At 43.4% G+C, this 16618-nt stretch overlaps 1 protein-coding gene across 5 annotated transcripts in view; it reads left to right on the top strand.

Moving 5' to 3' along the window:
- Window positions 1-16618, top strand: part of NUP93 (nucleoporin 93) — a 76456-nt gene that overhangs the window by 46143 nt on the left and 13695 nt on the right. For all 5 annotated transcript variants that reach the window (XM_027465987.3, XM_072043905.1, XM_072043904.1 and 2 more), the window contains 6 exons: window positions 2191-2319; window positions 8947-9021; window positions 11011-11100; window positions 12477-12616; window positions 14839-14971; window positions 15925-16082. In XM_027465987.3, the coding sequence (XP_027321788.1) occupies window positions 2191-2319; window positions 8947-9021; window positions 11011-11100; window positions 12477-12616; window positions 14839-14971; window positions 15925-16082 (725 nt within the window). The remainder of the gene's footprint in view (window positions 1-2190; window positions 2320-8946; window positions 9022-11010; window positions 11101-12476; window positions 12617-14838; window positions 14972-15924; window positions 16083-16618) is intronic.

Below are 16618 nucleotides of genomic sequence, written 5' to 3'. Positions count from 1 at the left end.
GTGGTGATGCTCTGTGGATTTGTGGCGGCTGTTTCCCCAGGTTACAGGAGTTGAAGCGTGGTGCTCTCCTCGTGACTACGTTCAGATCCACGCAGCAGCAATACTACAAGGTGTAATTCTTGTCTGTAGGACAGCCAGAACACGATGCTGCTTACACCATCCACAGCAAAACTCACGTATATTAAAAACAGTTTTTGAAGCAGTGCAAAAAAATTGCTCCAGTAAGAAAGTAAGAGTTGTCACTTAGGCTCAGAGAAGGGGTTAGGGTTAGAGCCCAGTTTTCTGTCCTTAGAGGGGACCAATGCCTAGGCAGTCTGTGAGGGAAAAAGATTGAGCCTTCCCCCGTTCATTTCTGCACCTCAAACAAATAGTTGTTGTAGGATATTCTGAGCTGATGTGAAATTCATCATCTTGTGGTCCTGAGTCTATTAAGGCTTTTGGTATGTCATATTCGGGGGCAATGATTTCCACAGCTGAATTATGCAGTGTGGAAAAACGCTTCCTGTTTGTCGTGAAGCTGCTGCTTCGAAATGTCACTGCGTGCTTCCAGTGCTTATGTTTCGATCGTTTCCCTACATGTCTGCTCGGGGCACCAGGTTTAGAACTGAGCCTGTGTTTATTTCAAATGATAAGGAATGGTACTTAAGCATTATTAAATTATTTTAATTACATATAATTAAGGTGTAATTATTGAAGCATATTTAAACCCCCATTGAAGTGATTATAGTGAAAGTAAGAAGACCTACATTCCATCATGAAAATATAAAATGATTTTATATTATAAGGCAAGAAACAAAAATCATATGCTCTAGTTGCACGTGTGCACCATAATTAAATGTTTGTCAAATGTCACTGCCTTCTACCCATTTGCTTATACTAGGGAATGTTTAATTGACAATACCCTAAAAGCAGCCCATAAGAGATTAAATCTTATTCAGGCAGCCAAAACACGTAGTTATGTACACTGCAGCTCAAAGTGATTTGAAAGAGAGAGCGAGCGAGAGGGTTGGGAAAGATAAAGTAGCAGTGTGTGGCTTCTTCTCCAGAATTAGTGGAAATAAGAGCATTTTCTGTCCCAGTGTACTCAAGGCTGCTGGCTAGCATCACTCCAGCAATAAAAGGAACAGCAGAGAAGCATCTTCGATATCCTAATGCTCGTTGCCAAAATAAGGAGTGTTGAGCACAGCTCTTCCCCTCCATGCATTCCTCCATCAGATCCGGAGCTGCTGTAGCACATCAGCCATTTTAAAGGGTGTTTCTTTTCAGGATGTGATTCTGTGTGATTTACTGTACTTGTTTTCCAGATGAGAAAGGCTTTCTGGTTCTTTGGCACCCATTGATCTTCCTTAATAATTTTGATTGTTCTTGCATCATATTTCCTATTTAAAAGGAAAAACATACTGATAAAGACCTGAAAATGAAATATGGGCTATAAACAGACATCTCTATTAACAATGCAGTGCATCAAACCTTTATCACCTCCTGGGAGGCAAAGAGCTGTTTGCCAGTAGAGAAACAGGGCTCAGCAAACCACGCACATCAGTGGAGACCTGGATATCGTGTGCACGCAGCTGGGTGGCCAACTGCTAAATTAACAAAAGGTTTGGGCTGAGGCAGGTGGGCAGAGGGCAAGGAGCCCTTAACTTCCACACTCGTTATTTTAGCCCTGTAACAGGGTCAGAGCTCGGCACGTGCTGCTGCCCCCTCTGCTCTTTCTGCAGTGCTGTAAACCAGGACTGCTGCTGGTACACGTTAGGTCTGTGCTCCAGTGGGGTGAAGTGGGTAGTTCGGATCCAGGCGTCTTACACAGAAGTTGCAGCTGTTGCTGCTGAGGGAAATGGCAGAGCTGAAGAAAATCCTGAAGTCGTGAGCAATTGTGGGTAGCATCTCAGCCTGCCTGTTTCCAGCCTGCTGGGCTTTCTGTGTGTCAGCACCACAGAAAAGACAAAGATCTGATGATTTAGTAGCTGGATACACAAGAGCTATATTCATTCATGCACACCTATTTTCTGAATCCCTTCATTCCTAACAGGGGGCCTGATAATATCCAGCAAATCATTAGCTCTTGAGGGCTGCCCGGGTTGATTTAGCTAGTTGCTATTTTAAGCTGATCTGTTAATAGCAGAGCGGGTTAGTGGTTGCATGCTGTTTGGTGTTTCTGTCTATTGCTTCGCTCTTCTTCCTCAACAGACTTTTGCTATGGCTGAGGAGTATCACCGAGAATCGATGCTGGTGGAGTGGGAACAGGTGAAACAAAGGATTCTTCACACCTTGCTGGCATCCGGGGAAGATGCTCTCGATTTCACCCAGGAAAATGAGGTAACTGCCTTCCTGAACACTGCGTGGTCACACGCAGCTGGCACTGATGCTGCTGAAACCACCTCTGGATTATTTCATAGCTACGACCGTTGAAAATAAGTGGTATTAAAGCTCTATTTAACTTAAAAATGGTTGCAACTAGTAGAATGCGTTGCCTAGCGAAGTATCAAACCTTCGTTTTTATTGACTGATAGGCGCAGGCAGCGGAGCTCCTGTTGCTGAAGCTGTTTTTTGTGCCAGTTGGAAGCTCAGTCCCTCTAGTGCATAGGAGATCGATACACCCAGCAGACAGAAAACACGTCGGGGTGAACTTCTCCTTCAGGGAAGCTTTGCAGAACTAATGAGACCAGACAGCTTCTCAGGTATAGCTGTTCTCCCAAACAGGTCTTGCAATGTCTCTTCCCCTTATCACTGTTTACTAGGCAGGATTTATGGCTTTTCGTAGGAGGGTGTGGAAGTCTCTTGGGTTTCTTGGCAACACCAGATGAATATTCAAAATAAAAACCAAAGAGAGAGTATACTTTCCTTTTTCCTTGCTCTCTCACTGTTGTGCCTCTAAGGCCTCTTGCACTCAGCAATTCAAGGTTAATCCAGTGGTGACCAGATCCTTTGGGCAAGACAGCCCCTGTTTGACATGAAAAGGTATTGACTAGTAACTCAGAACATTACGTGTGTCATGTTACAATTTAAAACTTCATTTTTTCTTAAAATGCTGCAGTGCCATGAGCAGAGCACGGCACGGCTACGTGCAGGGTTGTGGGAGCTCCACCCCTGTGAGCCAGAGGCGTCAGACATCAGCTGGGATCCCTGGAGCATGAAGTTGCATTGCAGCCCCAGCATACTGCTCCATCAAAAACTAACCTTGAGAGGAGAGGCAGTAGGGAAAGAGAATTGCTGTGCTTTCAGGCCAGAAGACAGACCCAGTTTTTTTTATAGCAATCTTCCCCATGCAATTCCCCTTTTTATATATATTTTTTTTTTATTGGGGTGACTTATAGAACTGCAAACTGCATTAAAAGGGGAAAAAAAAAGCTCTTGGTGTTAATGGGGTATGACCTGTATAGGGATTTGGAAATAATTAAAGCTGTTAATGAAATGTCCCTTTCTGATTACTGTTCTTTTAAATATAGGTTAATCCCAGTTAGCATACATCCCTTTATAGAAGCTATTTTCCCTAGAACGTATTTTACTGATACTTCACTGTGACTCTTCAGAAGGCTGTCCAGTGTGCCACTATTAGAGATGTTAAATAATGCAGGCTGAATTCATTTCAAGCTAGGAACAGCTCTCCCATTACTTTAGGAGGCAAGTCTGCAGACTTGGCAGCTGTTCTAATAGCTTCTACCATCTTTGATTTGTGTGAGTTACTGGTGTGGGGTTTGCCTTCCAAAGCGTGGATACCGGCTGCTGGGAGAAGCAATATAATAACCTCCTCTGAAAAGCCCAAACCCCTTTTCTGCTGTTTCAGTATCAAAATGGACACTAACCCCAGCCCGTGGCACTTGAGATGCCAAGCATCAAATTGGTGGGAGGGGGGAAAAATCCTTTAATAGTTTCCATGAATGAGTTTAAAGACTCAGTGTACACCATCGCCCGGTAATACTCCACTCTCCCTTTCAAAGCACTCGTGGTATCGGTATGTCATTTCAAGAGCATTTAAAATCCTTGATATATTCCAGTCTTAGCCTCGAGAAGTCAAAGGTCTGAGAGGTTTGAAGTGCATCTACTGTGTTAAAAGCCTGTTATCTAACCTCCCCACAGCAGGTTGTTCTTCTAAAGCCTTGTTCCAGTCAAATAAGTTTTTTGTGTGTGTGACACAAACAGACACAGCCTGTGGAATATAGTAGAGGTTTAATTGATATCCTCTGGAGATGGAGAATCAACTGAAAAGGCACAGATCCAAACACAGCAGGGGGCCGGTCTGCCTGCGAGCCAATTCTCAAGCTTTGGGCAAGCTAATTTGGGCAGAGCGAAATACCAACACATTATTCATGAAAATAAGACCAATTAACAGGCAAAGCTCATGATTCAAAGAAGCTAGCGCAGGACTTGCCATTAGTGGTTTCTCCTCTGCCTTGTCCTCCAGCCTGGGCTTTTTCCCCGTAAGGGAAAAACCGAACTAAAAAAGGAGGGTGCTGCTTGGGAGGAGGGAAGAAAGCCTGGCTTTTGTTTTCAGGATATCAAACACCTATGTTACATTCTCAAGGTGTTTGTTCCAAGTCTTGTTCTGCTAGGTTCTGAGGCATTTCTTTTGTCCTTTTATTCCTTTTTTTTTTTCTTCCACCCCCTCCCCAAGCTCTTCCCCTCCTGCTGTTGAGCAGCCTGCTCCCGCAGTGCCTGAGAGACGCCGTCACTCTCGCTTTCTCCTCTGCCCTCCGTGTCATGATTTCACATCCCCTAAATCCCAAGGAGCTCAGGATCCTCTCCTCTCCCCCGCTGCACCACGATGGGTTTTGATGGTGTCTCTCCAGCTCGGTCTCCTGCGTAGTTATGCGCTGCATCTAGTGGCCAAGCCATTTGGAGAGCTGACAAAATGTCTGCCCAGCCTTCTGCTGAGGAATGTGCATATGCATATGAGGGCGATGAATAATGCAGCTTTCTGGGCGTGCAGTTGGGTGCACAAGCGAGGCTGAATGCTTGGCTGAGTACAAATGAAGGACTCCTTTGAAAAGCGGCAGCGTTCAGCTAAATGAATTTAAAGATAAAACTGCGCTGGTGGCGCGGTCTAATTGCAGTTTTTGCAAATGGATAATGTTCAAAATAAATAGCGCGGCTCTGAGGAATCTTTTGGAAAGACCTCAATTCAGGGCAGGGAGAAGCAAACGTGATTGATCGAAACAGCACGAGCTGCGTGAGCAACCACAGAGCAGAGAGGCAGAGATGTGTGTGTTTGTACTTCGCAGTCCTTGGTGCATTACCAACTTTTCCTTTTTAGCATGTGCTGCTCCAGTTATGCTTCAGGAGCTGACCTAAAACAGAATTCTTCTTGTACGCACCTAGCTGCTGTTTTCAGCACATCCTTCATCATCTTTTCCTCGCTTGAAAACTTGGGAAGTTCTGACTTGCTGCAAAAGGATATCCTCCCCCTTCCCAAAATTTCCTCCTGAGCTGTGGCAGATGCCTCTGCTGGCTACGGAGCGTTTGCCTGCACACCTATCTGTGTCTGCAGCTGAGGGTAAGGACTGGAAACGGCCTTCCCCGTGCTGACTCACTGCTGTAGTTTCCCTTTTGATATTTCCTTTTAGCCCGACCATGAGATACTTCAATGAGCTAGATCCATTTTTTATTTATTTAGTTATTAATTTATTACTATTTACATTTAATAATTCAAAGATGGAGCCAGAATGCGAGCATGAGATGGAAAAAAAAAAAAAGAGGAAATGCTCTAGCTCCTGTGGCTCTTGCTGTAGGAAAGAAAAGCATAAGAAAAGCAAGACAAGTTCTGGTATTCCTGATTTATTATTTTTTTTCTCACTGGAAGGCCAAGCTGGGTGAGGGCATTTAAAGAATTTACCTGCAATGTGTCAGGTCTCAGCTGTGGCAAATTGTTAATAAGTGATCCTCAAAGTGTAATGGATAGGGGAAAATTAAAATTAGAGAAAGGAGAGAAGCAAAAAACCCTAAACATTCATTCTTTGGTTTCAGACGTGCACTTTTGAATTCTGATCCTTACCTGTGGGTTTTAACCTGTCAGTCCTACGCTGCTTTCTGGAAAGGCAGCCACAGAGATGCTGCTCTTTGGTGCTGCGGTACAACAGCAGGAGAAAAAGGAACTGGATTCACAAAATAAAGCCCCAGTCCTTGTATTTCTGGTGTTTGAGCGCTGGTTGAAAAGTGACACCGAGTCACAATGTACCCTTCTTGCTTTAGAAGATGAAACCTCATCAGTAATTAATGACAGCGTCCATAATTTAGTGTTACTTTAAATAACTCTGCAATTTATCTAGCACAGCAGAGGGGAAGGCTGCAAAGCGCTATTTCTGCCATCACGTCTGTTTCCCAGGAAACCTGCTTTAACGGCTTCTTTGTTCTTTAGAACAAAGAATTTGTCGTTTTTAGGTGGGTTTAAAGGAATTTGTGTCAGATGATTTGGCACTGAAAGAAAAATGCAAATACTTTTGAATATCAGTATCCATTAGGAGTGACTCTGAGCAATATTTTTGGGGTAAGTTCAGTTGCAAAAAGAAAGTGGGTTTTGGTGAGGTATTTTGTTTGTGCTGCCTAAGGTCTAAATGAATCTGATTTTACTGTCAGGTTGAACATAATTTAAATTGCATTATTACTGAGCAATGAATGCAGTGATAAATTAATTTCAGCAATTCAAAGGATTTTTCAGGTTCATATTTGATACCTTCATTTAGATCTCACTCTACCAGGGACAAACAAAACTGAGTACTTTTTATTTTGCAGTCAACTTTTGTATGCAGTGCACAAAGCATAAATATCACAAATCTCTTACAATTTCTGAATAGGGGCCATGCCCTTATCTTCAAATAAATGTCCAGCTAGCTCAGAACAGCACTGTGGCTGTTGCACTCGTGACTTCATTTGTCTTTGTTTTAAATTGCAAAAATTTCCCTGCTCCGAGCTCGTGGACTAGGACAATTACAGCCTTTGTAAGAACATAAACTCCTGAGGGTAAGGGCAGTCTTACACAACAGAAGGTACCCTGGTTACCTGTTACCAAATTAAAACAGTCAGTGCTTCCCAAATGCTTCACTGCATAGACTGTGTGGAATTTCACAGGTTTGTATTGTTTTGTTTCAAAGTTGGAATACAGCCCAGGAAAATGTGAGATTCTTTGGAAGACCCTATCAGCAGCTCCTCTTATTTGAAATGATAAATTTTTTACAATTTCATCAGGAGAGAAGCTACCTGTTCCTTGAAATCTGAGCAAACCATTGGGGCACCTTGGTCCTGCCGTGCCAGAGCACAACGGGTGTCAGCAAAGCTGAAGTTTCAAGTTGAAAGGAAGAGTTTTCCATTACATTTGGGCTTTCTGCTGTGTTTTTTTTTTTCCTTTTTTTTTTTTTTTTTTGTACAGCAAGTTGGTCAAATTTAGCCGAACTCTTCCAGGAAAGACTGGAACATGTCCTTGAGCAGTACTTGATGGTGATTGTACCTGCACAGTACTACAGTTCTGGGTAACCACCGTGAGAAGAAGTGAAGCTGTTTGACAGTATTGGTGGGGAGCAGTGTAACAGCTCACAACACAAGGAGGATGTGCAGCTAGCTAGAACCGACTTTGGGGAAAAGCTGAATTTTAGAGCTCTGCGGATGTGCCTGCTCTTTGAAAAAAGTTGCTGGTTCCAGTTTAAAGGAATAGATGTGGACTGGAGTTACATGGCATGAGTCCTGTTCCTGGTGCATGCTTAGAGCTGCATTCAGTATTTACCTTCTGCACTTCACATCCTCTCTTGTGGTACAAATAAACAGCTTAGATCTTGTAGCTGTACCTGAGCTAGAGACCTGAAGCGAGCGGAGCAAGGTGTGCGTGGAGAGGTGACACCCGCTGCCAGGCCGACTGCTGCTGGGACAGGCAAATGAGCTTTGGGGTTTGAAGTCGGAAATGTAAATGCTGCTGCTTTGGCTTCAGACCTCAAAACGTGGTTGTTTTTCTAAGGTCCATTCTTTCTCTCCTGCCCCAACTGTGTCAGTCGGCTTAGTAACTATTACGCTGCTGTACTGAGCTTGTCTTGCTTTTATCTTCAGCCCATCGTGGCTATAGTGCTCCTCGAGAAGCAGCTGATATTAAAGGACTGCTTACCTCAAAGGGATCTGTCTTTAAAATAATTGCACTTTATTTTTCAAACCCAAGACTTGCGATGCTGAAATAAAGAGCTACATCTATACGAAGCTGGAGACGTTGGAGGGCTGCATACTTAGCTGTGAGGTTTTTTTCCTCCAGAGTGGAGAACATCTGTGTTTAGTGGTGGCTATACTGAAAACATACCTGCGGTTTGTGGGGAGCCTTTGTAAGGATAGCTTTGTGGCACTAGAACATTACAGTAGTATTATATTTCAAATTTCACCAAAAAAAATTGCAAATCGTCCGTGCCATGACTTTATCAGCTGACCTCTAACTCTACAGTGGAAATATTTCAACACTTGTGTAGACTCCATGGGTAGGAAGCTTTTTTCAGGTCAGTATATTGCCAGCTTCCTTCTTCTTCCTCCAGCTGAGCAGCACCGGGGCATTTTTCAGCAGATAATTGCATGCTCCAGCCCCATTTTGTGTCAGCGTCATGGCACTGGGGCAAAAAAGGTGTCAGATTTGCTGGACTGCATCCATTGAGCTGGTCTGTCCCAGCCTGCCTCCTCGCTGCCATGGAGGCTCGGACTGGGTGCTTCTCAGAGATACTGAGCATGCCAATAAGCAACCTTTCAGGAAACAAAGCAAAGAATTAAAATTACAAGATGCTAATGAGGCACGCTGCTGTCCTAATTCGGGAGAGCTAATGGTTGGTTTGTGCACTGAATAAGTAGGATTTCTGTCTCTTGAGAAAGTTGAAGCTTCATTGGGAAGATAAAAGGGGATTGCAGTGACAGCATGCTACAGGGTTTGGCTATATTGGGGAAGAAAAAAATAATACAAGTTGAATAACCTTTATGCTTCTTGTTAAACAGCCCAGCTATGCTGGTGAGTCCGGCCCTCCAGGTCGCAGCTCCCTGGACAGCGTGGAGATGGCATATGCTCGGCAGGTGAGTGTGCTGGAAAGGAACATAAAACCCATGGCTGAGCGTCGTTCTCTACATAGAGGTGGGAAATAAAAATCTGTGAGCGTAATGTGTAAAGAGATACGGAAGGTACAGCACGAAGACATCTGCCCGGGATTAAAATGCAATTGGAAAATCCAGAAAGTTAGCCTGACATTTTTGGAAATGCGCTCATCTGTCTACGACAGGATTTGTGTCAAAAGGAGATCCGGAGCAACATATGTGACTGTAGAAGTCGTTTATGTTCATACAGTAAATTAAAAGTTTTAACCTTTCAAAAAATGTTTTAGGAGTTCATGTCACAGTGTAATATTATGCAAAAGAAGAGTTACCTGCCCTTTATTCTCACGTGTGGAAGGAAGATCACTTTTCGGATGCCTGCATGTAGGGGAAGGCATGCTGAAGTCTTAATCCTGATATTTGTCAAATTATATCCCATTTTAATAGGATCAATTATGAGGAGCTTTAGTGCAGCAGCTATGAATTAATGTCTGGTGGCATTAGGCTCCCTCTGAAAAATTTCAGAGGGAATTGATAAACCTTTACATAACCAATTTGTTACTTTTGTTATTTGAGATGATCTGTTTACCAGCACTGCTGGAAACAAAATGAAAGAGAAGGACTTGATTTTTCCAACTGGAATATGGAGAAGCGCGTAGACAAAGCGCTGCCTAATTTGCACACAATTACTGTTATTGTGTGCCTTGGCTCAGCCTGTGCTGAGCTCCATAGCAGCTTGTACATCTGTTTTTCTGTGTCTGCATTCAGTTATGGTAACTGAGGAAATGAATCACAAAATAAGGTGCATGGTTGTGCTGATCAAGTGTATATTTGATTTAGTGGTTATTATTAGTGCATTAATTTGTTCCATCTTGAGCGTAATCCCGCATCTAAGGGTCTTTCAAGTGGTGTGATTGCACCCGTGCTTTCAGGCTATCAGCAGTGCTCCCGGATGTTTTGTGGATGTAGAAAACTCAACTTTTCTAGCAGTGCTAGTGCTGGCTTCTGCCTGCAGCACGGTTCTTGCAGCCACTGCCTGCCCTCTGGAGAAGCTGCCCTGGCTGAAATGTTTTTGACTCCACCCTGCTTGAGTGCAGGAAAATCTGGGTTTCAAAGCTGCCCCTGTGCATTTCAGCAGGTAGTTGGGAGACCTGGGAGTCCATGCTGTTACAGCTCGTCATCAGCCATGAAATGTGTTTTAATTACACTGAAATAATTATTCTTCACGGATAACTTAAACTATTTCCCAGAAACACAATGAAGTCCGTGGTTTCACTGGTGCTAAATTTTGTTTGTGATCCTGAGCTTCACGTCTTGTTTGCATGCTGGTAATGTTGAAGAAGCAGTGTTTGCAAGAAGAAAGGACTCAAAGTATGACAGCAGTGCCTTTCTGGCATTGGGAATGATTATTTTCAAAGGGAGCTGCAAGGTCTTTGGGATGAGAATAGAATAAACAATCCCAGTAGGCAAATGGAGACCAAGATTTACATGAAAACAGTGAAGGGGGGGATGTTTTGGAGCAGGTTTTGAAGGACTGGGTTTCTGTTCTCATCTCCTTGTGTCACAGTTCCCTGAATTCTTGCAGCAGAAAGCAGTGAAATTCTGTTTCTGTTATATCAGGCTGCAGTGTAGGAGAATATCAATGCCATTCAGTTGTCACATCTCTTCTTGAATCTTTGTCCTCCAACAATTAGCTCCAATTAGTCTAACGTGGCGTGCAGTGCTTTGCTGTGCAGAACCCCTGAACAGCTGGTGGATTGCTTCTGGCCTTCAGGCAGGCTTTGGGGTCTTGTGGAGGTTTGTGCCTTTGTCCCTTCCTCCTCCATGCAGACGACAATCAGCTAACGTGGGAGGGAGGCAGAAGGGACCTGCTGGGGACAGTGCTTGAAATCCGGGTCAGATTCTGCTGCCGTGGCTGGGGAGGGGGAAGGAGAGTGGCATGTGTTGTTAAAACTTGCTTTTAATGTGTTTCAGATTTATATTTATAACGAGAAGATAGTGAACGGACATCTGCAGCCTAACCTGGTGGACCTTTGTGCTGCTGTTGTAGAGTTGGATGATAAGGTACTGCCAATAAGTTAGCACGAGGAAAGGTATTTAAGCTGTTTTCAGCTGTGATTAACAGCCTGCTGACATTGGTGGAAAAATACTGATATTGCCAAAAAAAATAAATAAATTGCATGGCTCCACAGCAAACAGAGCCAACACTGGAATCTTCTTTAGTCCAGCAGGGCCCACCTGTGATGAATGTGGTCACGGTGAAAATTTCTTAACAAAATGGGGAAGAGAAGAGCGTGGTTTCATTGTAGTGTCCTGTCATAAGTGATGAGCTGTCAGAGGAAAAAAAAAAACAACAACTTTCCATTTTAAATGGGTTCTACAGAGTTCTGTTTCCAAAATGTGATCTCCTAATATTCTTTGGACATATTTAGCTGTAGGTGAAGGGTCTTCAATCAGTCTCCACTAGGACTGAAGTAGAGTCCCACAGCAAGGTGTAAAGCCAGCCAAAGCCTGCAAGGTTGACTTTAAATCGATGATCCATCTCCTTTTCTTTTTTTCCCCTTTTCTTTTAATTGTGTTGCCTTGATCCATCCCCAAAAAAAAAAACAAATGCACAAACCTGAGCACCTTTTAGAAATGCCTGGGGGAAAATACTGCAGAAGGGTCATGTCGTGGAAAGACTGCAAATGGAGAGAGCAAAAAGCTGTTCAGAAGCTGAGAGGCAAATGCTTGGGTCGGCTCTAAATTACAGATGTGCTTCTTTGCTCTGAACAGCTCTGTTCGCTTTGCTAGGGACAGCAAGGTGAGTTTCAATATTCTCGCTGCTTTGAAGCACCACGATCAAACAGCTGCCCTTGCTGAAGCTAACAGTGCTGTTACTTGTCAGGGTTTTGCCGTTTCAGCGGGGATGCTCCAGTCCTGTAGGTACTGATACGATCTCATCCTTGGGAATGAGCAGACCTGGATGGTTTTCAGCCTCTTTTTGTATCTGAGTCTTTGTCTAAGCCCTTTAGACATGTCACATCACAGCTGATTGCACAGCTTTCCAATGACAACCAGAGCAATCACTTACGTGAAAAGCTGATGTGGGATTTTTGGAGTGGGATATATGAACCGGAAATGGGGAAGGAAGCCGAGCACCTAAAACCCAGCCTGGTCTGGGAAATCGTTGGTACAGGCTGACAACTGCAGGTAAAATATTTATAGCCATCTCCTTACACAAGCATTAGGCAGAGAAGCCTGTGAGATTTGTATTCTGCAGGACAGAAGGGGCTCACCTTCAGGATTGCAACCAGTGTCTCCATTGTAAATCTAAACTGGCTGAAATTACCTGCAGTATGTCTCTGTACTTCTGCTTTAGCATCAAAACACCATATAGCTCAAAACAGGGTTGTTCACCTCTGTGCTAACTGCTGTTGCGTGGAATGTGTTGTTCACAGGACATCTCTGACCTGTGGGCCATGGTGAAACAAATGACCGACGTTCGCCTGGTTTCTGCTAGCGACGTCTTGAAAGTCCGCACCAACTTGGAGGTGCGCATGGACTTCGTGAGGCAGGCTCTGCACTACCTCGAGCAAAGGTAAGGCGAATGCTTTGGATAACACGGTCTGATAGATCTCCCTAATAAGCCAGAATGACTTGTTAACACACACAAGCATATTAACGAGTCAGTTACTTCGTGCTGCTTGCAAGAAGTGTCTGTTGCCTGTCTTTTCTGTTCTAAGGGGCTTAGAGCAGCCACCTGAGTATAAAATTGTTTTAGGTAAAAACTGTTTTAACTAAAAAGGCCTTGAATCCACTGGGAGCTTGTTGAGAAGACAAAAAGATCTTTTATTCTTTCTTCAATGTTGCCTTTAAAGATTTTGTATCTGTCACAGTGATATGTGAAGATTTTCACTCGTGGGAAGAGATCTGTTCCCCCTCTACAACAAATCTCTCATTTTCCATACTCCCTTTCTGATTGCTGATTACCTGTCAGGAGCTGGTGCTGGGTAGAAATGAGGACGGCACTGGGGGAACATATCTGGTGCAATTACTTAAGTTTTGTTCATGCCATTTCTGCCCTGAAAGTTTTTTGTAACATTTCAAGGGGCTGTAGTTGAGACATCTAGCAATGATTTTCGGACTCTGGAAAGAGGCTTACTGTCTGCAGCAGCAGCTATCGCAGGGACCTCAGCTCCTTGACCAGGAAAGTGCTTGCAGAGTTGCAGGCCACGGAGCAGACAGGCTGCAGAGAGAAAGCCAAGGCTGAATCCCCCTGTTGGCAGTACTAGCTGCTCCCTGCACGTGTGCCCACAAACCTGGATGTTGCAGTCTCTTCCCGAAGAGCTGCCAATGTAACGCTAGCAGGATAGTTCAGCAGTGGAAAGCAAACAATGGATGCAGTGTAGTGCGTGGGCATTTGTTACAGGTACAGTTCCACCACGTGAGCTCTGAAAGTGCTGCGCTCTGACAGAGCACACTGGGAAGAGATGTTTTCTCCTCCTGGCGCAGCCTCTTTGCCCCTAACGGTTGGTTGCAGCTCCTCATCAGTGCTCGTCACCCAGGGGTGCTGGCAGCATGCCTGTCTGCGCACAGAGAAACTCGACACATCAGAAGAGTCTTCTGTTCCCAGTTCTTCAGTTGCAGCATTGTGTGATGAGCCAGTTAGGATCTTAACCCAATTTGCCAAATATCCAACTCGCTAAGTTGTCACAGTCCCATTAAATGCTAGCTGCAATTAGGCATGCGGTTACATAGAGTTCCTACCCCAAACCCTCCCGGGGCAGAAGCTGAGCTCTTCAGACTTGATCTCTTTTTAAGCCTGCGTGCCTTGTATTGTAGCTTTTTATTTCTTCCTAGCAGGAATTGGCTAACTGGCAAAGCAAACCCTGATTCTAGGGTGTTTGCATGCTTCTGCGGTCCCTCATGTGTAAGGGGAAGAGATGTAGCACAGCCAACACCTGGCCTTGCATAAGTGCCTTTGGAGCAGGTGTGATCTTAAACCCTGAGGAACTTGGGCTTAACTCAGCCATAATATTAGTTACAAAGGTGTGTTCGTGCTTGCTTATGTTAGGCATAGGGTTTTTTAGTCTAATAGTTCGGTGGTCTGTAGCTAGGAGCCCAAGTAGGAAGTACTGTACATGCACTAGTGTGTTTTGTGCTGGGGGGGGAGGGGAAGAACTTCAACAAAATTATTGCTGCAATTTGTATAGATATTACTTCAGCATGCAAATTTTTGAGATCCCTTCTTCTAAACAAATATTTAACAAATACTGAATATTTGTTAAATTGACCTACACTGATTAAAGGCTTTGATTCCTTCTAGAAAGCGCTCTCAAAGTTGCCTTTACCAGTCTTTTATATTCTCTTTCTCAATGATTTCCCTCAGATAGGTCCATGGCCCCAAGGTTTGCTTCCTCCACAGGGCAGGGAAGAGTTGAAACACAACTGCAGTGTTTTTAAGTGTTATTTTATGACAGTACTGACTGGAAAAGCAGTAGCATGGAAAGTTTTTTTGGCAGCTACGTGATTAAGTTTAACTTATTTCTGAGAGAACCTAATGAGAAGAACCTCATAATAGAGAGTTGAAGCTGGAGCAGTATACCACAGGCTCCAAATGTGGTTTCTCTTGAGACTGCTGAATACAACCGTCTTCCTAAATCAACAAAAGTTTTTGCCTCATTTTGCTGTAATGATAATGTTGGAAACATCACGGTGATTTGCTTTAAATTGCTGATTCTGGTGGATTTGAAAAGCAATGGATGTTTTTTCTAGCAAGTAAATTTTGGTCTGTTTGCATGTCTTTGTTTTGCTTTTCAGTTACAAAAATTACACCTTCATGACTGTCTTTGGAAACCTGCACCAGGCTCAGCTGGGTGGAGTTCCAGGGACCTACCAGCTGGTCCGCAGTTACCTGAACATCAAACTGCCTGCGCCCGTCCCTGGTCTCCAGGTACGTCCACCACCTTCAGCACCTGGGCTAAAATAACAACACTTCTGCTTGTTCCAGCACAGCCAGGAAACTCGTGCAGCCTCTGATGGTCTGCTACTGTTTAAACAGTTCTCAAGGCAGTGGGCTCTTACTCCTTTTCTGGAATTTTCTGTTAGGAAAATGGAAGATAGATAAAATCAATTTGACTGCGTTCAGAGCTAACCCCAGATGTACGGTGATGCTCAGTAATTTGAGAATTTTAGATTCCAGGAACTGTGGTTTCTTACGATGGCCTTTTTAAATAGAAACAAGCAAGTATTAAACTCTGTTGTGATGTTTCAGAAAAGCAGAAACATACTCTCCCCTGCTTGGCTTTTTTCTATTTCTTTCCAATTATAAGACGGTGAAAAGGGTTGTTGATGACAAAATGCGTAAGGCATTAATCTGAATTGTAGCCTCTTATTTAGGAATCTCGATGAAATCCTGTTTATCTTCACAGAGTAGAAAGTGCAGAGCTGCGCACCTACAAAATCAACAAGGCAAATAAGGTTAGGCTGAAAAATTACAAGTTGAATAATAGATATGTAACATTAGAAACCACATAATTGAGAGTAGCTGTCCTTTGCTTACCTGCTGGTATACAATTAGTCTGGTATCTTTCTGTTTCACTACAAATATTTTGAATACCTCAGTAGCCTCATCCAGATTGACTGCCTGGGTGGAGAGGATATCTGAATGCTAGTTAGAGGATTGCCAGATCCTCATCCAGAGCAGGGCAAGCAGAAGAGAATCCCATCGTTCGCTGCTAGAATGTGCGCAGCTTTCACTGAACTTAAACCTCGCGATTTCTGACTCCTGTACCACAAACAGAATTTTTACCCAAATTGGTGTATGGGTATAAGGGCAGAAATATAAGCTAGGCAAATAATATTTCAAATGGGCTGCTTTTTTTAAAAATTATCTTTCATTTTCAGGACGGTGAGGTGGAAGGCCATCCTGTCTGGGCACTGATCTACTACTGCATGCGCTGTGGAGACCTGAATGCGGCCATGCATGTGGTGAAACGGGCACAGCACCAGCTGGGAGAGTTTAAAACCTGGTTTCAGGAATACATGCACAGTAAAGATAGAAGGTAACTGGAAACTTAGCAAGATCTTCAAGGGGTAGAAATTTCTGTGGAGCAGTGAAATAGTGTCTTGGTAGTTCCATAAAAGACTCAAGTCTCTTCTGGTGGTGATAGCTTTCTGGTGGTTTTTATACCTTCCTAAATTACATGTAAGAAGTGTGCATATTTTAATTTTTGGCTTTGAAATCTGTAAATCTTCACAGTGAAAAGAATTGTTTGAAAAAATGTAGTGTGTTTCAAAACTAACATTCTCTGAAACGTTGAAATCACAGAGGGTTAGACAATATCTCACCTACAGCAATATTAACGCCCTCCAAAAGTGCTCTGATTTTTCTTGCAACGGGCATTTGAAGATGATCCTCATAATTTTAATTAGACAATTAAATTAGCAAGTGATAGTTTTATCTACAATTGTAAATAGTGCAAGAAACATCTTCCAGTATGCTTTTGCTGTGAATACACAGCTTTTTTTTATTGATTTCTGTCCAGATCTCCTCATACAGGGGACAATGGGTTTTATATCTTTTCCTAATTCCTTTATA

Source organism: Anas platyrhynchos, chromosome 12 (assembly GCF_047663525.1).
Source record: "Anas platyrhynchos isolate ZD024472 breed Pekin duck chromosome 12, IASCAAS_PekinDuck_T2T, whole genome shotgun sequence".
Lineage (NCBI taxonomy): Eukaryota > Metazoa > Chordata > Aves > Anseriformes > Anatidae > Anas > Anas platyrhynchos.
The sequence above is the reverse complement of the archived record's forward strand: the minus strand, read 5'-3'. Positions and strand labels throughout refer to the sequence as shown.